The 21,564-nt window shown below is 37.1% G+C and overlaps 1 protein-coding gene and 1 pseudogene across 3 annotated transcripts; both read left to right on the forward strand.

The window, feature by feature from the left end:
• The first annotated feature begins 18 nt into the window (after positions 1 to 18).
• On the forward strand, positions 19 to 21,098 carry LOC116307412 (uncharacterized). 3 transcript variants are annotated; one of them, XM_031717660.2, is made up of 19 exons: positions 19 to 1,745; positions 8,305 to 8,928; positions 10,514 to 10,619; positions 10,896 to 10,955; positions 11,257 to 11,312; positions 11,395 to 11,483; positions 11,814 to 11,890; positions 12,937 to 14,249; positions 15,447 to 15,532; positions 15,696 to 15,726; positions 15,814 to 15,888; positions 16,411 to 16,466; positions 16,774 to 16,880; positions 17,346 to 17,455; positions 18,153 to 18,325; positions 18,430 to 18,497; positions 18,791 to 18,882; positions 19,139 to 19,259; positions 19,349 to 21,098. In XM_031717660.2, the coding sequence occupies exons 1-19, from the start codon at positions 1,643 to 1,645 to the stop codon at positions 19,395 to 19,397; spliced, it is 3,396 nt and encodes a 1,131-aa protein (XP_031573520.2). In that variant the 5' UTR covers positions 19 to 1,642; the 3' UTR covers positions 19,398 to 21,098. The 3 variants fall into 3 exon arrangements, with proteins under 3 accessions (XP_031573520.2, XP_031573521.2, XP_031573522.2); XM_031717661.2 differs by having other exon boundaries at positions 18,156 to 18,325; XM_031717662.2 differs by having other exon boundaries at positions 8,305 to 8,517.
• Positions 2,613 to 4,405, forward strand: LOC148905989 (uncharacterized; annotated as a pseudogene).
• Positions 21,099 to 21,564: the final 466 nt, after the last annotated feature.

Raw genomic sequence — 21,564 nt, forward strand, 5'->3', positions numbered from 1 at the left:
TTTATGATCCATGATAAATTCTGACAAAAAATAATTTTAATGGTCAACTTTGCTAAAAAAAAATTACGGACAACGAGAGACTTAGAAATAAAAGCTCAAATTCAACTCATCTTGATCTAGAAATTGTTATCATGAGAATAGTTTCGACAAAAATATCAGATTGTAGCTAGGAGCCTGAAATACAAAGTTTATTCCTGCTTTAGACTTGATTTCAAACCTAAAGAATATTTACTATTTAAGGTAAAAGAAATATAGTACTGTAGATTGAAAGTCGAAAGTCACGATATTTTGAGAAAGAGAACAATATTTTAGCGAAACTCCAACAAATGGACAACAAGTTGACCAAGAACTCATATTTTACAGGTAGCTAATAACGCTAATCAAATGCTCCATTTTACATTTCCGTTCCGCCACCCGGTTAGCTCACTTGGTAAGAGCGTCGGTCTGTTGTGCGGAAGGTCGTGGTTCAAGCCCCTGCCGGACCAACACTCAGGGTCTTAAAATAACTGAGGAGAAGGTGCTGCCTTTGTAATTATATCTGCAAATGGTTAGACCTTTAAGTCTTCTCGGACAAGGACTTAAAACCCTTAGGCCCCGTCTGTCTTCACTATATAACCCTGTACAAGGCGGACGTAAAAGATCCACTGAAAGAAAAGAAAAGAAGAAAAAAAACTCGAGGGCCACAAGTAATCAGTTAACAAAATTACTGTCACTTGTCACCCTCATTAAATAAAGTCTTCAATCAATCAATCAATCAATCAATCAGTAACCACGAATAATAGTTCAAAGTCGAGGCTAGAAAAACTATACTTTTATCATGCGCGGCAACTCCAATCTCGACTTTGAACTACCATTCGTGGTCACTGAACGCAACTGTTAAATGGAGTATTAACCAACGGAACACAAGACGCGTGAAGCAGTATTAATTATAAACGCGCGATATATTTTATTTAAATCATTGCTGCTGTGGGCTTTTTACCGGGTCCGAGGAACTCTAAGAGGTACGAGATCGTAGATCGTAGCCCGTAATTCACCATTTTCAATACATTGGTTCACTGGTCAAACACAAAGCGCTCAAGCGAGGCGCCAAGGTACTTTCAAAGGATTGTTCAAATTTGAACCTTGCAACCCCAACTGCATGCTTGTGAACCGATGTATGGAAAATAGTGAATATTGAATAATGAATATATAATATGGGGTCTTGCGGATAGTCATGATCGGTCATGCACTACCGTATTATATATAATACAAAATAGGCAGTTTCGTACCCAGAGCTCCTCGGTATCGTTCCTCCCGAGCTCTGTGACCTTATTACATAACAATGTGTTCTTTATTACATAGGAATTTGTTTCTTAATATTACATAGGAATGTTTTGGAGCCAATCTGACGAGATTTCACCTCAGTTTTAAAACGGGCATACCAGCTCCAAGTCGTGTAGAGAGAAAAAGAACAGCTTAAAAAACACACATGGGCTTGCTGTGTATGTATAAGCCTGGGAACGAGTTTGGGAGAGCTCGGTACGGGAATGACAGGAATGAGAATAAGCGACGAGAAAAGCAAAGAAAGAAATTTTAATGAGCTTTAGTCTTACGAAAAATAAAATAAATGGCCCAAAGATAGAAATTAATAAAGGAAAGATCGATGGACCAAAACGTCAAGTCCCTTGCAACTCTACAGGATGTTTTTCGGGGTTCCCTCGATCCAGAAGTTGTGGAGCTCATTTTTACCGAAAGCGACTGCGTAGGTGAGTGTACTTAAATATAGTGAGAGGATCCGAGCCAGGACTTGAGCTAGGACTCGATCGAGCTAGGGCTCGAGCCAGGATTCGAGTTAGGACTCAAAGGACTTGGACTTTTAAGTGCCGAGAAATTGCTGACAATAGAGCGAAACCATTGCTGTTTGATACTGAGCTGTGAACTTATAGGTTTACATCTCAATCAGAATGGCATGACTTTTGATGAGTTTTTAGCTACTTATAGGTCGTTAAGTACGTTCATATCTAAAATAGATACGTTCATAGTATTTATTGTGTGTTGGTAAAGTTAGTAAAGTCCTTTTAGTCTCACTGAATAGGTGACGTCAACTAAATTAGATAAGTTATTTACTATTTTAGGTGACGTCACCTTTGAAATCACGTGAAAAAAGACTAAATTCGGGGGGGACACAGTCATCCTATAAAGTCCTAATACTGTTCTGATTTTTCGGTTACTACTTCATGTAAGACCTCATGAAGTGGCACTAATAACTCTTGTTTTATGGTGTGTGTGCTGGTGTGTGTGTCCTTGTGGCTCCGTTGGCGTTTTCATGGCTATCGTTACTGCTTGGCTTACTTCAAGTGCTTGGCTTCCTTCAGGTGTTTGGCCTACTTCAGGTGATTGGCTTATACTTCAGGTGATTGGCTTACTTCAGGTGCTTGGCTTACTTCAGGTGCTTTGCTTATTTGAGGTGCTTGGCTTACTTCAGGTGCTTGGCTTACTTGAAGTGATTGACTTACTTCAGGTGATTGGCTTACTTCAGGTGCTTGGCTTACTTGAAGTGATTGACTTACTTCAGGTGATTGGCTTACTTCAGGTGCTTGGCTTGCCTGAGGTGCTTGACTTACTTGAGGTGATTGGCTTACTTGACGTGCTTCACTTACTTGACGTGCTTGACTTACTTGAGGTGATTGGCTTACTTCAGGTGCTTCACTTACTTCAGGTGATTGGCTTACTTCAGGTGCTTTCATTACTTGGGGTGATTGGCTTACTTGAGGTGATTGGCTTACTTGAGGTGATTGGCTTACTTGAGGTGATTGTCTTACTTCAGGTGCTTGGCTTACTTCAGGTGCTTGGCTTACTTGAAGTGATTGACTTACTTCAGGTGCTTGGCTTACTTGAGGTGATTGACTTACTTCAAGGTGATTGGCTTACTTCAGGTGATTGGCTTACTTCAGGTGCTTGGCTTACTTCAGGTGCTTGGCTTACTTCAGGTGCTTCACTTACTTGAGGTGCTTGGCTTACTTCAAGTGCTTGGCTTACTTGAGGTGCTTGGCTTGCTTCAGGTGCTTTCATTACTTGAGGTGCTTGGCTTACTTGAGGTGATTGACTTACTTCAAGGTGATTGGCTTACTTCAGGTGATTGGCTTACTTCAGGTGATTGGCTTACTTGAGGTGCTTGGCTTACTTGAGGTGCTTCACTTACTTGAGGTGCTTCACTTACTTGAGGTGCTTGGCTTACTTGAGGTGATTGACTTACTTCAAGGTGATTGGCTTACTTCAGGTGATTGGCTTACTTGAGGTGCTTGGCTTACTTCAAGTGCTTCACTTACTTGAGGTGATTGACTTACTTCAAGTGCTTGGCTTACTTGAGGTGATTGACTTACTTCAAGGTGATTGGCTTACTTGAGGTGCTTGGCTTACTTGAGGTGCTTGGCTTACTTGAGGTGATTGGCTTACTTCAGGTGCTTTGGTTACTTGAGGTGCTTGACTTACTTCAGGTGCTTCACTTACTTCAGGTGATTGGCTTACTTCAGGTGCTTGAAGTGTTTCAAATATGTATGTACATAAATGTTCAAAGATATGATATCTGGGAGACTTGAGTTTCATATTTTCTTCAAAGTTTGAACATAGCAAACAAGATGGTATATGTAAAGGCAAGCGGAAAGTTCAAAACCTCACCCTCCATGGCCAGAGGTTTAACAGCATTGAATTTAATAATTAAGCATATTTAATGGCACTCCATTAGCCAAGATATAAGTATGTCCATAGCTGCCATAGAATGATTGTCAGGTCAATTTATTCGCTCCCGTATAAAAAAATATTTTGGTTGAAAAGTTCTGAAGGTTTTAATGCACTGTTTTTTTTCTTTATGTCAAGCAAACCAAATAGGAAGGTTTCTTGGTTTTCGTAGGGGATAAAAATTTCATCTCATTTGTTTGCGAAGAAACCACCGCTTCCTCCCCCTTATTATGATGCCAAATTTTTTTTTTTGAGCTATCGCTATCATTATAACTCGAAAATAACTGCACTACACATACCTTTATAATAACATACACGAAAAAAATGCTCAACTCGGATTGGCAGTGTTGTTCAATTCTCGCTTTTGATTGGATAATGAAAAATAGAACAACATTATAGCCAATGACATGTCAAATTTATATGATGAAAAGTTTGAGGAATATTTGAAAGCAATGGCAGCCATTTCATTTCAGGTAAGTATTTGTAAAGAACTAAATAACAGCTCAAAAGAAGGAAAACAGAAGTAACTGTACATAATTATGGCTGAATTCACATCGCATATAGATATGTATCACAGAGAATAGTCTTTTTAGAAATTTTATGCCGGAGACAAACGACATATGATCCGCAAAAAAATACTTTAGACTTTTCTCAGACCTTTTTTAAAAATTTGTCATGCTCAAGCCAAGCACCTGAAGTAAGCCAAGCACCTCAAGTAAGCCAATCACCTGAAGTAAGCCAAGCACCTGAAGTAAGCCAATCACCTCAAGTAAGTGAAGCACCTCAAGTAAGTGAAGCACGTCAAGTAAGTGAAGCACCTCAGGTAAGCCAATCACCTGAAGTAAGCCAATCACCTGAAGTAAGTGAAGCACTTGAAGTAAGCCAAGCACCTCAAGCAAGTGAAGCACTTGAAGTAAGCCAATCACCTCAAGTAAGTCAAGCACCTCAGGTAATGAAAGCACCTGAAGTAAGTCAAGCACCTGAAGTAAGCCAATCACCTGAAGTATAAGCCAATCACCTGAAGTAAGCCAATCACCTGAAGTAAGCCAAGCAATGAAAGTAAGCCAATCACCTCAAGTAAGCCAAGCACCTCAAGTAAGCCAAGCACCTCAAGTAAGTCAATCACCTCAAGTAAGTCAATCACCTGAAGTAAGTGAAGCACCTCAAGCAAGCCAAGCACCTGAAGTAAGTGAAGCACCTGAAGTAAGCCAATCACCTGAAGTAAGCCAAGCACCTCAGGTAAGCAAAGCACCTCAAGTAAGTGAAGCACCTGAAGTAAGTCAATCACCTGAAGTAAGTGAAGCACCTCAAGCAAGCCAAGCACCTGAAGTAAGTGAAGCACCTGAAGTAAGCCAATCACCTGAAGTAAGCCAAGCACCTCAGGTAAGCAAAGCACCTGAAGTAAGCCAAGCACCTGAAGTAAGCCAATCACCTGAAGTAAGTCAATCACTTCAAGTAAGCCAAGCACCTGAAGTAAGCCAAGCACCTCAAATAAGCAAAGCACCTGAAGTAAGCCAAGCACCTGAAGTAAGTCAATCACCTGAAGTATAAGCCAATCACCTGAAGTAGGCCAAACACCTGAAGGAAGCCAAGCACCTGAAGTAAGCCAAGCAGTAACGATAGCCATGAAAACGCCAACGGAGCCACAAGGACACACACACCAGCACACACACCATAAAACAAGAGTTATTAGTGCCACTTCATGAGGTCTTACATGAAGTAGTAACCGATTTTTCTCTGAAAATATGCGATTATATTATATTATTGAAGATCCGCAGCCTTTTAAAGTGCTTTATTTTATTAGCTCTACAGTTAATGGAAATGCAGGACAGAGAATGCCTGGCGTGTTGTTCTGAACTCATTAATAACTACGGCGATCGTGTATTTGTTTTGTCGACGGTGTTCGTTCTTTCGCTTTTTTAGTATTGCTTCGAACTTTACAACATACTTAAAAGGCTTCAACTGCGTTGAACTAGTTTGCTACGAGTTAAATCCTAACAGAACAAAACTGAAAGTTTTATATAAGTTGTTAGATATACAGATTATAGTTTGTTCTTTGTCAAAAGATCGATGCGCTTCACCTAGCACTGCTCTATGCTTCCCCCCTGATTTGCTCGACCGTTGGCTGGCGGGCTTTCACTAATTTAGGTGACGTCAATTAAATAACTTACTAAATTTACTAAATTTATTTAGTTATTCAAAAGTCAGACTAAAAGCACTCTAATAATCAAAAATAATGACATTATTGATAAAATCATGTTAAACAATAGATGGGCGTACAATGACGTAATTTGTTTTGATCAAGAACATGAAATTATTGGAAATTCAAGCAATAAACAAACAAACGTCAAAAGTGGCAAGATCCTATCGCTTTAGAAGATATCTGAGAATTTGAGGACAAATCTCTTTATAGTTTTTAAGTTAATGTGAAATTTTACAGTAAATGTATGTTGGTTGGCAAGATGTTGCCAACCAACCTACATTTGGTCCTGAACTAATGAAGCAACTGCTCTCAAATTGATAAATATTATCAACAGTTATGTACTGTTTAATAAACAAGTAGGAGTGTTTTATCGGGTTTAAAACCACGAGGCTTTGCTTCATGGTTTTAGATCCGATAAAACATGATCTGCAAGTTTATTAAACGGATTCAAAAACTTTAAGTATAATTCACAAACCTTTGGTTTAAGTAGAGCGACCATATGCCTCGCGAACATGAACTTTTATACTTTGATAGTCGTTGGTACAGCAATGTCATGCGCAGTGAGGTTTGTACATCACTGCCATGCACAGTAATTGCAAAAAAGGCTCCCACAAGTTAAAGACAACATGCCGAACTCAAGACTGAGGCACTAGACGAAGATAATTTGTAGGTCGTCGATGATCGTACGTGAGACTGACCTTGATGAGGCTCTAAGTCTTCATCTAAACTTGGATGCACCTTTATTCTTATAAAGTTGTCCATATTAGTATTCTTTATATAAAGAATACTAATGAGGATGAGACTTTATGGGGTTTAAAGGTCCATGCACGGGACATGTATGGTCGCTCCAAATGGTTCAAATGCTCATGAACTATTCATGAGTTTTGAAGACTTCTTTATATTTCTTAAGTCCAATCGTTTATGTCTCAAAAGTTGATTTTTGGAAATTTAAACAGTATGCCCACCTATTGAACAAATGTTATTTTAATAGATGTTTTGTCTGGTTTATAAAACATCATATCAAACTTTTTCTTGTATTATTTCAAATGTCTAAATTTGTGAACTTTTTTTGGGGAGAGGGGGTTGGAGCTTGACACGAAGTGAGACTAGCATTCAATTTGTTTACATGGTTCAGAATGTACTTACATTTGCAGCGGTTTTGGCGAGGGGAGGCTCTGTATGCTCTGGTAAAATTGAATTGATTATTATAGGGTTGATTGAATCATAGAATACAAACACTTAATCCGTAAAAATATATTCTGCTCTAAATAGTACTAAATAATTGAATTTCTATTGTTTTCTTTTGTTTCATTAGTGCTATTTAGTACTATTTAGTGCTAATTTTATAGTACTGTTTCACGGATATAGTGTTTACATGCACTCTAGTAAAAATTTAGAGTCCTAATTTGAGTCCTGGCTCAAGTCCTAGCTCGGATCCTGGCTGTGAACTTAGTTTATCTTGATCGCTAAGCTAGAATACGTTTATTACTGATCAAGGTTGCGAACATACATTTTTCTACGACAACTTAATTTTGTATGGGGTAAGAGGTTTTGGAGCAATAAAAAAAACTAAACTGGCTGAATTCAAAAAACAGAATTTTCATTGATTCCTTAATCATTGGGCTGCCAATTCTTGGGGTGCATGTTACATCATAGCCACCGTGTTGCTTGACTATACCAAGCATAATTTTTTTTCCTCATTAGCTATAAGATCAACCAAGATGGCTGCTGTTTCATTGTTTATCTCAAGGAATTTTGAGTCATGTGGTTGCACCACAAAAATTTTAATTAATATCAACATTCAGTAGTCACACAGGAAAGTTTCTAAATTATATTGTGTAGTTCCAGAAAATATCCATACCCCCAACTCCCACAGCAGGCTCATTGCTAGGACCTTGAAAGATGAGGGTTTTTTTCTACCAATCTTAGTTATGCCATTTCTATTGAAAAACTAAAATAGAGCTAAACATTATTTCGTACTCCTAAAGAAAGTTGAGAGAGGGGTTCGTTCGAACCATCAAACCACCTCTAGTGATGCCCTGCACAGAGGAATGTGTAGTTTCACCTATTTCAGCCCATTTCATGTGTCTTGCACAAAAGTTATAGATTTAAGTATAGTCCATTTGTACCATTGTAAATTTATTTAATATTTTTCTTGCTTGTGCCTGCTTTTATTTTTAATATTTATTTATTCATTAGCAAAATTATGACAGGGCAGTCCAATTCAGCTTAGGCTGGAATAAGTGAAAACCTGTAATATCAATGTAACTTCTTGTTTCTGTATTGAATAAACTGTATGCATAATGTTGTATGTTGTATTCTTTTATTATCTTTTTATTATTATTATTTTATTTTATTTATCATTTTATTTTTTATTTTTGTAGTCAATGATGCACTTGAGAAGTTACTATCTATAACGAAACCAGTTTTATCATCAGACAACTGGAGCCCTGATTCTGAAAACAAATCATCAAGACAAAACTCTGCTGCCAGCAAAGAAGACTTTTCCCCATGCAATGATTGGAGAACTACTGATAGGAAAACCTCCAAAGGGAAAAAAACAACACACAAAGCTTCTTCTTTCAGAGATGACAAAGGTAATTCCTTTATCATTGATGCCACAGAAACACAAATATCAGTTGCAGATTCATCTGAACAAAATGGCAATTCAACAAAAGAAGCTGTAGAACCAAAAGATTCATCTTATCATAGTACTAATTCAACATTAGCCTTGCACAGTGTACAAAGTGGAATTGAAGTAACTGACCAACCATTATCAAATGAACTTCCACCATGGCCAGATTACAATCCTATGAAATCATTTTCTGGTCAACCCTGTAATGCTTATCAAAGATTCCCCATTCCCCATAATTTTCAAGGTCAAAGATTTACTGGGGATACTGGATATTTTCATTATGTACCACAAAATGCAAGGACATACCATCCTAGGAGTGATCTTCATGCTCCAAGTATTAGATGTCAGTCAGGTGGCTTTTATCCTGGACAAGGTACACCTAAAAATAGAGATTATATAAAAAGAAATGAATTTCAACCCAATTTTGGAATGAGAAAACCTAAGGGTTGTTTTTGGAGAGAAGAAAGACACAGTAAGATCATAACAAAGTAATATTATATTCAGTGATACAATAATATTTGCAAAGAAGTTCGTATTTTACTGGTGGGACGTGGCAGAAATATATTTCTAGACAATTTCTATGTCAATATCCAGATTTATTTTATAGACATGAGTGTTTTACTGGGAAATACGCCACTCGTATTTGTCATACATTTAACTACATCGGGGACCTGAGTAACATATTTTCCTATCTTCACTAGTGAGGATATTGATGATGTCACTTGCGATGTTTTCCAGGACCTGTTTTGATTAACTTGCATAGTTTTTCTTTGTGGAATTTGTCTATATGATAAAAAAAAATTACTCGTTGGCTTGAAAATATGAAGTTTATCTTCTCGTGTTGAAAAATATTTCACCACTCGAAGATAAACTTCATACCTTTGCTCCATCATGTAATATATGTATACATTGAAATCATAAAGAGAAATTCTTTTTCTTTGACAAACAAAATCTATAATACATTCAGGTAGCTGGGCAACCAAAATGCTCAAGCTTCATTTAACTTCTTTTAATTTATTTTGAAATTGAAAACAACCAAATGATGTTAATTTTTCCCTGTCATTTCTAAATTCATTATCAGTATGGTACAACTACAGTACTGAAAGCTGGGCCACTTAGTTTCTGGTTGGCTCCACTACCCAAATTTGGAATGCACTGTTTTCATTTCACATTTTTATTAGTGTTCTCTGTCTAAGTGGCCCAGGTTTCAGTATTCACACAGTTAAACCGATTCTCATAGTTAAATTTACTTTTTAAACTTTTTTGCAAAACATCAAATTTACTCCTAGATATTTGATTTTTGATATGCCTAAGGCTGCACTTACACCGCACCAGACAAATTTTTAACCAGTCAAAAAGTTTTACATTTAGGGGTTCCATTCACACAAGACTGAGCTATCAAAATCAAAAATTTGTATGCCTTGCCACGCTAATTTGGATCTAGTTCCATGTAAAAAGAACCTATAAATTGTTATATAAAAGACAGAGATGGTTCTGCATAACAGTATGTACAGGTCAAATTTTTGACTGGTTAAAAATTTGTCTGGAACCATGTAAAAGCAGCTTAAGTTACATATTGGTCTATTGTGTACTTCCAGAAATTATCCATACCCACCCCACAGAGGAATTTGGAATTTCCAAAGAGGAGGGTCAGAGAAGACATAATTACAGAGATTGTATGGAAAAAAATTGGTATTTCCGGAGGTAGGGGAAGTGTCTTAAAGCAATTCCTCCGTGAGGGGGGTATGGATAATTTTTAATGGATAACTACGCATTATCTTATAATATTACTTAATACTTATTAATACTCATGATCTAATATCTTAAGATGTGTTGTTTTTCACATCTGTGACTTAAGTCATACAATGTTTTTCCAAATCCAAGTTGCCTGTTTAACTTATCCTTGCGTTGACAGCATTTCATTGTCTTTTTTATTGATAAATTGTTTTTGTATGTAGCATTCTCAAAACATCGAACAAGAAGTGAAGGACTTTTCTTATCACATGGAAAAGTGTTGGTGCTTTTGCGAGGTTTACCAGGAAGCGGCAAGACAACATTAGCACAGTATGTATTGTAGTCATCATGCTTTTTGGATCTGATTTTTGATGAAGGTCTCCTATTGACAATCTCTAACCTGCCATTGGGCTATTGACGACTTCTACTGTATGTGGGCTAAGCCTCACTTCTGAGGTTGGTAAACAAAATCAGAAATTAGTATAACAAAACAAGCAACTCCTGGATTCGAGGCTAAGGCCGCATACACTGGAGTTTTAAGAGTCATTAATTGCCCATCCATACTACACTTTCCAGTAGTTTAATTTTTGGTCTTGATCATTTTAGAAAACTGAAAGGTGATGGAGTAATACTCTCTACAGATGATTTCTTCATAACAAATGAAAGGTATGTATTCTCTTTAAATATTACTAATATGATTTGCTGTGTGGGATTTTGGGGAGGGAGGCACATAAAAATATATGGCATTTAATAAAGGGAGTTAATCCCAAAAATTAATGAGCCAAATAGAAAATGTATCTTAAAAATATCCTGTTTTAATAGGGGTCACGTAAAAAAATTAAGGTTTAGAATGAGTCGTAATTTTTCACTTACAATATTCACAAAATCCCATGCTCATAAAAAATAAACAGTTCCTTATGGAAGGATTTGAATAAGAATTTACCATATTTTACCAAATCTCCCATAGGTATCAATTCGAACAAAATGACCTAGCCAAGGCACATGAGTGGAATCAAAAACGAGGTTTGTTTTTGATTTTTGTACAAGCATCAAGTACTGTGTACAATTGATTTTATTGAGTTTTCTAACTAGTTTTCATGCTTAGCAAAAGATTCCATGCAGAGAGGAGTGTCTCCAATCATCATTGATAACACTAATATGCAAGCATGGGAAATGAGGCCATATGTATCAATGGTGAGCTAATTTTATATTTAAAAAATTGAAGTCACTTTTCACAAGTTTGGATGCTTCAATTACTTGGCCACATTTTTGTGGTAAAAAGCAATTGTAAAATTCCTGGTGCTGATTTGGGGCTCATAGCTATAGTATGTTCGATTAGAGAGCTAAAGAAAAGTTTGTCTATCCTCGTAAGTTTTTTTCTTCTGTATAAAAAGATAAAAATAATGGCATATTCAAATCTTAATATATAAAAAGGGATATGATTCCGTAATAAAGTTTTTACTTTAATATTATGTCCACTGACCACCCATACAATATATAAAATATTTATTATTGTTTATTTAGGCTAAAAGGTTTGGTTACGAGGTAATGATAAAAGAACCAGATACGCCTTGGAAATGGAATACCAAAGAGCTGTTGAAGTATGTCAATTTTGTATAATTAGATCATTTTCATTTTTTAAATTATAATTCTACTTCTACTACTGCTACTACTACTGTTATTAGTAACTACTACTACTGCTGCTGCTGCTGTTGCTGCTTCTGCTACTGTTACTGTACTGCTTCCATGTCATGATGGTGGTGGTTGGGAGTGGATTTGTAATCATCATCAAAAACTTTTTATAGTATAAAGTATAGAATGCATTTTAGCCTTGGTATCAACAAGAATAAGGTTTATAAAGTTATTTTATATGAGAAGTATTCCAAATTTCACATGTGTGTGAGTTCAACTAATAGTACCATTTGAAGATCGAAAAGTATCGAGAACTAAGGATTGAAGTTCAGAGACTGTGGGGAAGAAATCCTTCATAACCTACATTGTAATAGGCAGTCTATCTCTTTGCCTAAAAACTTTCATTTATTTCATTTTACTCGATTAAAAATACAGTCAATCAGAATGTAGTAAAGCCCTTATATTCAGCAATAGTTTGAGGTTTTTCTCCCCAGTCAATGCGGTGTTTTGAATTTCTTGACAAATGCCTGCTGGGGTATTTTCAATGTTTAAATGGCATAGGATAAAATAGGTATGATTATCATTATCATGACTTGACTTGACTTGACTTGACTTGACTTGCCTCGACTTGACTTGACTTGCCTTGACTTCACTTGACTTGCCTCGACTTGACTTGCCTTGACTTGCCTTGACCTGACTTGCCTTGACTTGACTTGCCTTGACCTGACTTGCCTTGACTTGACTTGACTTGCCTAAACTTGACTTGCCTTGACTTGCTATGACTTGACTTGCCTTGACTTGACTTGACTTGCCTTGACTTGGCTTGACTTGACTTGACTTGACTTGACTTGCCTTGACTTAACTTGGCTTGACTTGACTTGACTTGACTTGGCTTGACTTGACTTGACTTGACTTGCCTTGACTTGACTTTGAAACCTAGACAAATTTTATGAAATTTCATAAAATTACATTTTCATTCATTCCTTTTGTTTAAAAACAATTTCCATGTATTTAGGCGTAATCGACATAATGTCACCTTGTTCAGCATCCAAAACATGAAAGAAAGATATGAAAAAGATTTGACGGTGGAAGCAATTTTGGCCACCAGTTGGGAAAAGCTAGAAAAAGATAATCCTAAGATTGAAACGTGTAATTCAAATAAAGACGAGACACGTAAACATAACAGTGAATGCATCAAGCCCACGAGAGTTCCACAAGAAATGGAAACTTTACGAAGTCATGGTAGTCGATCACCCATACAAGATATCGATTTCTCTCTATCTGAACTCTCTCATGCCGACCAATCTTTAGAAATAAACAAAAGCTTCAGTAAAGTCAGTAATGTTAATAATGAAGGGGATTTTGAAGAGACTTTATTGCCAAAACCACAGCGAACCCCAAAGAGAAGAGAAAGGGCGTCGAAATCACTTGAAAGAATGCAAAATAGCGAAGACGTCAAGGAAAACCCTAACAAAGTCTTGGACTCCAAAGAAGCAAAAAGCGAGAACGCAAGGCCTGTGTCGTTCATGTCTGAGGAAGAAGAAAGTGTCGACGATAATGTACAGAAGTCAATAGCAGGAGTACTTAATAGCGAAAATACCCTTTCTCTTAAGAAGGAGATGGAAAATACTGGATCTTCCCTTCCCATAAACCCATTAATAACTACTGATGAGTCAATGACTGTTGAAACAAACACGAAAGAATTTTGTTCGGAAAACTATTTTGCTAAAGAGATTACAAAAATTGAAAGTGAAAATGATACAGATGAAGAAACGCATGAAAAAGCAGAACACTACTTAGCCAAAACAAATGACAGGTATGAACGTTTTAAAAATACAGGTACTGAAAAGGAAAACTCACTTGAAAACTTCAAGAATGATCTAAGCGAATCAGAGCTAAGTGGTTTTCAGTTCTTGAATACTTGTTTTCCTGACATGGATATTCAACTTCTAGTCGATGTTCTTGCTAACAAACAAGGAGACGTAACCAAGGCTGTAGAAAGTATTCTTCGCCATGAAGATAACAGTTCGGAGGTCGAAAGTCGAAAACACGATACGTCCAATATCAGCTCACCAGGAAAAAATTCTTTGAAAACATCTTCCTGTCAAAAAACGTCTGCTTATACTGCACTTGATCAAGGTTTGAAGCCACTACAAGGTTACCATTTCCAAGAATTTCGGGCATCAAAACCACTTCCTTCATTGAAGAGCGCAAATTATCTTCCTCATGTTGGACAAGATCCCGGTCATTTTCAAATGACGTTAGAGCCTGCAGTAGCGATTCAGTTATTAGAGTTATTTGGACCAATAGATACTGTCAGTTTGGAAGGCAAGTGTAATTAGTAAACGTAGCCTGCAGAGTAGGCGTTCTCGTGATGGGTTTGAGGAAGAATCGGCGTTTTGGCTAAGTAAAGGAAATCGCACGATCTCAAGCACGATTCGAAATTGATAGGTACGAGTAATATTTTGAAAGTCTTCAAAGTTAGACAAGCCTTGAGGCGAGTCCAATTTGAGAAGTTTCAAAACACCACGAGTACAGTGTATCTATCAATTTCGAATTGTACAAGAGGATGGTGTGATTTTTTGTTATAATACACAAAAAATCGAGCAACTTAATAGGCCCTTTGCAGTTAACGGTCACGTGTCTGTACTGGTGAGCAAAATTTTTGTTTTTATTTTAATTGGTGATTCTTTTTAGCTACTTGTAAAGAACTGAATGAAACGATGTGTAATCAGTGTGTTACGAAATGCAGTTTTAATACGATCTTTCGAAACAGGTTGTAGAAAGTTTGTTTGCTCACCAGTATATTTCACCCATGGGAATCAAGATGTTCATTCATTTGCTCTCAGTGAATTGATCAGCACGTGATTACTGAGCTGCTCGAAATTGTGTTCGAGTAAAAATGAACACTTCTCAAAAAGAACTTGGATGCGAGGCTAACACGAAAATACAAAAGAAATCTCACTTTTCCTCGATGGCATTTGTGGAATTTCTTTTGCATTACTTCATGTTTTAGCCAAAGATTGTAGACAATTTTAAGAATCAGGCCATGAAGTAAGGATAGGGAAGAACTGTACCCGAGGTCTTGAAGGCGCAGTTTTTCCCTATCCGGGCTGACTCTCTCTCTCTCTTTGATTTTAGTTAAGTCAGAAAACATGTAAATTGACCCCCCTCCCCCCCCCCCCTCTCTCTCTCTCTCTTTTGATTGTAGTTAAGTCAGAAAACATGTAAATTGACCCCCTCCCCCCTCTCTTTCTCTTTTTGATTGTAGTTAAGTCAGAAAACATGTTAATTGGATCTCATTTTAATCTTTCAATTTTGGGTATTTTTGCCCATGTCATAATCATGGATCAAGAGGTTAAAAGGGTAACTTCTTCTAAACACCTTGCTTTGTATCAAGATCAAAATCTGTAATGTGATGTACATATTGATGATAACCTATGTAAGAAATGTTAACTATCTTACCTTAAGGTGCTATCAATCTCTCTCTATCGCAAACCCAATTGGATTGATTTTTCTTTTTAGGTGATTTTTCGTCCAACGATTTGATAGTGCAGGTTGACTCTGAATTTGCTAAGCTTTTGTATAACCAGTGGCAAAAAACTATCCAGGTATTATACATTATAATTCTACATTAAGTGAATGGCTGAATGGGAAAATATTTTCATATGAGTAATGTATCTAGGAAATATCAAGGTTTATACTTCCAATTTGAATGCTATCAGAATGCTGTTTTACCGACCTTAAAGTCGTTTCTTCGTTTTTCATTGACAGAATAATATCAAAGAGAAGTTATCATATACAGGTAAAACTGATTCCTCCTTTGTCCTTCTCTTCTTCCTTAATCTCTTTATCTTTCTTATTATAAATGCTATTTGTTCAAATAACGTAGAAAAACAGCCTCATGTATCAAGAACTGTGAACAAGGAAGATTCTAGTCAAAGATTAGAAGACAGCAAAGCAACTGGTTTGTACAAGTCATGGCTTTGGTTACCTATAAGCTACTCATTCGTTCGTTCGTTCGTTCGTTAGTTAGTTAGTTAGTTGGATCCCAACTAATTCATAGCAAATCTGGATTTTTCATATATCACAAATTAAATCTCCTAAATTCTAACAGTGTATTTTCATATTTTCTAAGTGGTTGGCGTATAAGGTCGTTGGAGACCTCAAAGTGAGAGTTTCCTTGAATATCACGTATCCCGCGTTTCTTCAAACTTCATACATCAGAGAATACAGTTGTGCGAAATTCGCTTTGAATTTGTTGTTAGCAACCTTAAAGAAAAATAACTAACCCAATTTTAAAAGAAGAAAAAGTATTTTTAAAATTAAAACCAGGTATAGCATTCCATAAATTGGCAAGGCGAATAAAAAAGAATTGTGTAACAGACTAGCTAGTCTGTTCTGAAACTTGCAGTATTTAGATAAATATATGTTACAGTATTGGATATATCTATCCAATCAGATGACGCGTTATGTGTCTCTTTTTCAGATCTCAGACAAATCATGGACGAACAAATGGCTGTAGAGCAAAGTCGTCAGGACCAGGTACATATGACAAGTGTAGTGCTCATTACTGCCATGCGATTCGCAATATTTCAACGGCTTACTGTGCCGGGTTGGGGATTTTATCTAGTGGGGAGGGAGCGTTGCGGGACGACACTAAGCATGGCTGGGGGGGGGGGGGGGGTGGGGGAGAGTGGGAGTAGGGAGAGACTACCGTGCTCAAGACAGCTGCTCTAGTCTACGAAAATTATTTCGTATTTTTTCGACTGAGTTTAGATCGTCCAGGACAATCGATCATAAAAACAAAGTGAGCTTTTATTCGTTATCGACCAATCTTTTTTCTTTGCAGAAAGAGTCTAGGGAAAACATGGCTGTTGTTTTGAAACGTCAAAAACTGTACGCTATGTTTCCTGGTGTTGATCCTTTAGCTTTAAAGGAATTGTTTGAGGCAAACAGGTAAGGTGGGTAAGAGAACAACTCGGGGAGTTATCCTATATATCATATATGAGCCCTGTCCTAACCTGCGTAGTCTAGGGATCCCCAGTCCCCTCGGACCTACCACACAGAGGGCCGTCACGCAGGCTAGCCCTGTCCCCGTTTTACAAACGCTCAAACGTTTATATATCTTCCTATTTCTTCTTCTTTTCTTTTGTCCTGTATGTAGATATTGAGTGGCTTTCATGAGAATGTTTTACCATTAGCTTTATAATTCCGCTGGCATAATTCTCAAAGCATTTGGTGCACTGCAAGGATTCCTTAGCGAAGTGATGCATTTTTTAGGCAGTCTTGTCCAATAAATAGTTAATTTAGCAATCATGGGCATAACGTTCAACGGTAATGTGGTGCGCACTTTTACATGGCAGCGTAAACTCCAGTTTGGGTATTGACAAAGTATGATGTTATTTTTCATTCACTGTTAAGGTATGAATTGCAGCCAACGATTTCTATGGTGGAAACATCTTGCAATCTTCAAGCTAAGCCGCCTGTATTCCAAGAAAAGCAAGGCAACTGGAACTCTAGATCACATGATGGTTAGTCAAAAAAAAAATAAATAAATAAATAATAAATAAATAATAATAATAACATATATAATTCGACAATAGAGGTTTTGTACCATCACCGCGCCCAGCTTGGACTGCCTGTGGTTAGATGGAAGATCAATAAAATTCCTTTGCTCGCAAGAATTGAATTCTTTCTCATGTAAAACGATTGACACGTATTGCTTGTGTAAATCGACCGTAGAACTTGCTTACGTTTGTAAATGGCAGCTTAAAGCATGTTGCGCACGTCAGTTGGAAGGCGTAGTAGTGAGAGCTCTCACCAATGCTACCCGGGTTCGATTCTCGGGGACTGGTAGCGTGTGAGTAGAGTTGATTATTGGTTTTCTCCTGTGCCACGAGGGTTTTTCTTCTGGTTCTCCGGTTTTCTTCCCTCCTCGAAAATCTAGGAGCTAGAAAGGGCCTTGAAATGAAAATTACTCTGTGTAATTCTAGTTACCCTTATCAAATTGCGTAGTTTACCGTGTAAATCAGCCTTGACATAACTGCCGCCATGATGATGCAAAACCTCAGCTATAGAAGGAGATGCTTTTAAAGTAATGGTTTATATCTGTTTGTCCATGGTTGAGCTCATGGTTGAATATACTAATACATATATGTAGTCTTAGAAATCACATAATTGTCCACTTATAATTTGAGTCATGTAGTTTGCGAATTCTTAATGCGTCAGTAGATGGTCACGGGGAACTGAAGACAGAATTTCAAGAATTACAAGATCCTGACTACGAAGACTTTCGTGCTGAAGCCAATACACATTATAAACTGAGAGATGAATGTTTCAGAAAAGCTGCTTTTGCATTTTCTAAGAAACAGGGACAATTAGCCCAATTCTATGCCTCACAGGTTTGTTTCGCTGATTTGCTTTTTTCAATATAAACACCTCTTTACATCCAACAACAACATCCAAGCATTCTAGGTAAGTCATGTTTACCATCTCCGTCTTTCAGGGCCATATGCATACAGAGGAGATAAGGCAAGCTAACAGAAGAGCAGCCGCTAGAATTTTGGAACACAAGTAAGTATGTTTAATTAATTAATAAATAGCACGAAATCACATACTGGTCGACGATACCAAAGCTTTCCTCATTACATTCTCTTTTAAGATCAACAAACTTGGCGGCTGTTTTTGAGTAATCCCTCCATTGTAAACTTTACTGAGATGTTGAATTGGAAACTGTCTATCCCTAACCTTAAGGTGCCCTTGACTGGTATACACCGGTTTAGGTCATCGCGATAAATCGCACCAGTGACTGAACTTCCTATCAAAATTATACGAACGTCTTATAATCTATTGGCGTTTTTTTTCAGGAATTCAAATGGGGACCAAAATTCTCTTGATCTTCATGGACTTCATGTGGATGAAGCATTAATGGCTCTAGAAGAAAAGCTTATTTTTTCAGGTTCAATTTCCCATACTCCTTTTGTAGTGTTACTTTCTCTAGTCAATAATAACATTATGCACCAATAACTACTATCAGAGTACTTAATATTAAAACTAATTAAGAATATATATATATATATATCTAATTAGGATATCAATAAATAATACTTATTTTTAAAATTCTAGTCAAGAAAATATTCTCTTGTGCTAGTTCACGCGTTTGAATGTCTCTACAGTTCCTAACATCAATCAGTTTTTCTTTTCCCTTCGTACAGACTGGCCCAAGGACCGCCCAAGATATTTATCAGTGATAACAGGGCGAGGAATACATAGTAAACAAGGAAAAGCAAAAATCAAACCTGCAGTATTGGAATATCTCCAGCGTAATAACTATAGGTAAAGGCGATAATCATTAATCACGTGATCTCATGCTAGCGTCAGGAAGAGGTTTATTATTTTCTGATTTCCAATTTTTATTCCAACAGGTTCGAAGAACTACAACCTGGTCTTCTCCGTGTTTTTATAAATAGATGAACACTTGTTACGCTCGAATGTTTTACTTACCCGCGTGAAACAATATTTAACACTTATTCACTGGGACCTATAGGAAAGCAGTGTCTCGGCTTTTGTGTTCCCGGGACGGATTTTTCCCAATGTTCCAGTAAATAAGTGTTTAGCTGGAGCAGTTTGGTATGACTGCGAAAAGGTCGTTGACGTATGCGTGCCTTACCGCGACCAGGATGTTTTCTAGAATTTTGATTGGCTGATTTATTTTCCCGCGCAATGTGATTGAGTGCTGTGATTGGTCTGGCAGTGCCGTCACCTTAGCGTGGCCGTGTGTATGACCGCGCCGTGTTTCGTGTATTATGTTGGAGAGAGAGTAATGAATCTTTGCGTAACGTGATTGGTCTGGGGTATGCCTTGCCGTGTCGTTCGCTCGGCAAGCTTTTCACAGTCATTCGAAAACTTCATTTTTATCCATATCAGTATTTTTACTTTTTATAAAATAAGAAATAAGCATACGTAATAGCAAATATTCAATCGAAAAACTTTACTAGTCAGATAACAATAAAAGTTTTTAAGTAGTTTTTAAAAAACGAGTAGGAGTGTTTTATCAGGTATAAAAGCAAGAGGCGTAGCGGAGTGCTTTTATACCTGATAAAACACGATCTACGAGTTTTTTGAACTGCTTAAAACACTCATGAACAATTTATAAGATTTTGGTTCAACTGGAGCCACCATACACGTCACGAACATGGATTTTTATACTTCGATAGAGATTTGACGTCATGGGCATGCGCAACCAGATTCAATAGAAGCTCCCACACGTTGGATATTGCGTGCCAAGGCAAAGACAGGCACGTTAGTCAAAGATCTTTAGGGTTGACTATGGCCTTGATGAAGCTCTATGTCTTCATCTAAACTTGGATGCATACTTCATCCCTGATGAAGTCATCCTCATAGTATTCGAGTGGTCTTCATATAAAGATTACATGTGTCTTTATATAAAATCACTTGAATACTAATGAAGAGGACTTTATCGGGTATAAAGGTTCATGCACGTGACGTGTATGGTGGCTCAAATTGGACCATAAGCTTATGAATTATTAATGAGTGTTTTAAGATACATTTTATTATTGGAAACTAATTTGGTATCATTAAATCATTGTACCGACCATTGTATCCTCAATCATTGTATGAATATAAATAGATTTTTGTGTACCATTTGTTCCACTGATTTTCCGAGAAAACCTTATACCCCATTCACACCTAAACGTGTTTAGTTAAACTGTGTTTTCATTAGGAAAGAAGTTGAGAAACTAGAAACCTACAATATAATGAAACTTTGTAAAATATTGTCAGAGCAAGACAAAGGATAGTTTACATGCATTATTTCACCAAATATTGTGCAGTGTTCGTAGATAGTTTTACAAACCTGTTTAGTTAAACCACTTTAAAACATGTTTGAACCTTGGTGTGAATGGGGTATTAGAAATGCCTTGGACCATGTTGCGTAGCATCAATTAACATAGGCCTAGTTATCTGTGGAACTGATATCTGAAATATACTGAGAAATGGACACATTGTATCGTACTTCACCTGGCTTTATTGTTTTGGTTCAAAATAAGAAGCTTCTTTATTAATATATCACTGATCTTCCAAGTTGTTCAATTTAGATATACGATTTTTACAGAACTGAATAAAAACGTTCCTTGTAACGTTTTTCTACTCACCGCTAAGCTACCTTTGTTTGCGAAGGACCAAAGCTGTGCAAAATGCTGCCATCAGTGCAGGGTTACGTGTAGACTTAGTTTACGAAAGACACCATACCTTTACAATCTCTTATGTTTACAAGTTTAGCCAGAGCCTTTCTTTTTTTGGGGGAAGAAACGCAACCACTGGAATAGAATACATCTAATTCTCTATTTTAATATCAGCCAATTTTGTTTTGTTTTGTTTTGTTTTTTTTGTTTTTTTTTTTGTTTGTTTGTTTCTTGTTGCGGTAACTAGATACACCAACAACGTATGCACATACTAAATATTGGGCCTGTAGTAGGGACTGGCTTCCTTTCGTCCACTGTCGGCGGAACGGGAACGTTGTTTGCCATGGCCGGGCAACGCATATCTATCACCTATTCTTTTTTTAAAAAAACACCTGTATCAAGAATAGGTTATCGGAGCCAATGAGGAGAGACCATAA

The sequence above is a fragment of the Actinia tenebrosa genome, unplaced genomic scaffold, assembly GCF_029948245.1.
Source record: "Actinia tenebrosa isolate PJP-AT-01 unplaced genomic scaffold, QUT_ActTen_1.0 PGA_scaffold6__47_contigs__length_16458017, whole genome shotgun sequence".
Classification (NCBI taxonomy): Eukaryota; Metazoa; Cnidaria; class Anthozoa; order Actiniaria; family Actiniidae; genus Actinia; species Actinia tenebrosa.

Coding starts and splice junctions, on each gene's coding strand:
- LOC116307412 (XM_031717660.2), top strand. CDS start 1,643: ATGGACCAAAACGTCAAGTCCCTTGCAACTCTACAGGATGTTTTTCGG. Junction 10,620..10,895: donor GGCAAGACAACATTAGCACA/GTATGTATTGTA, acceptor TGATCATTTTAG/AAAACTGAAAGGTGATGGAG. Junction 16,467..16,773: donor AGCAAAGTCGTCAGGACCAG/GTACATATGACA, acceptor TTTTCTTTGCAG/AAAGAGTCTAGGGAAAACAT.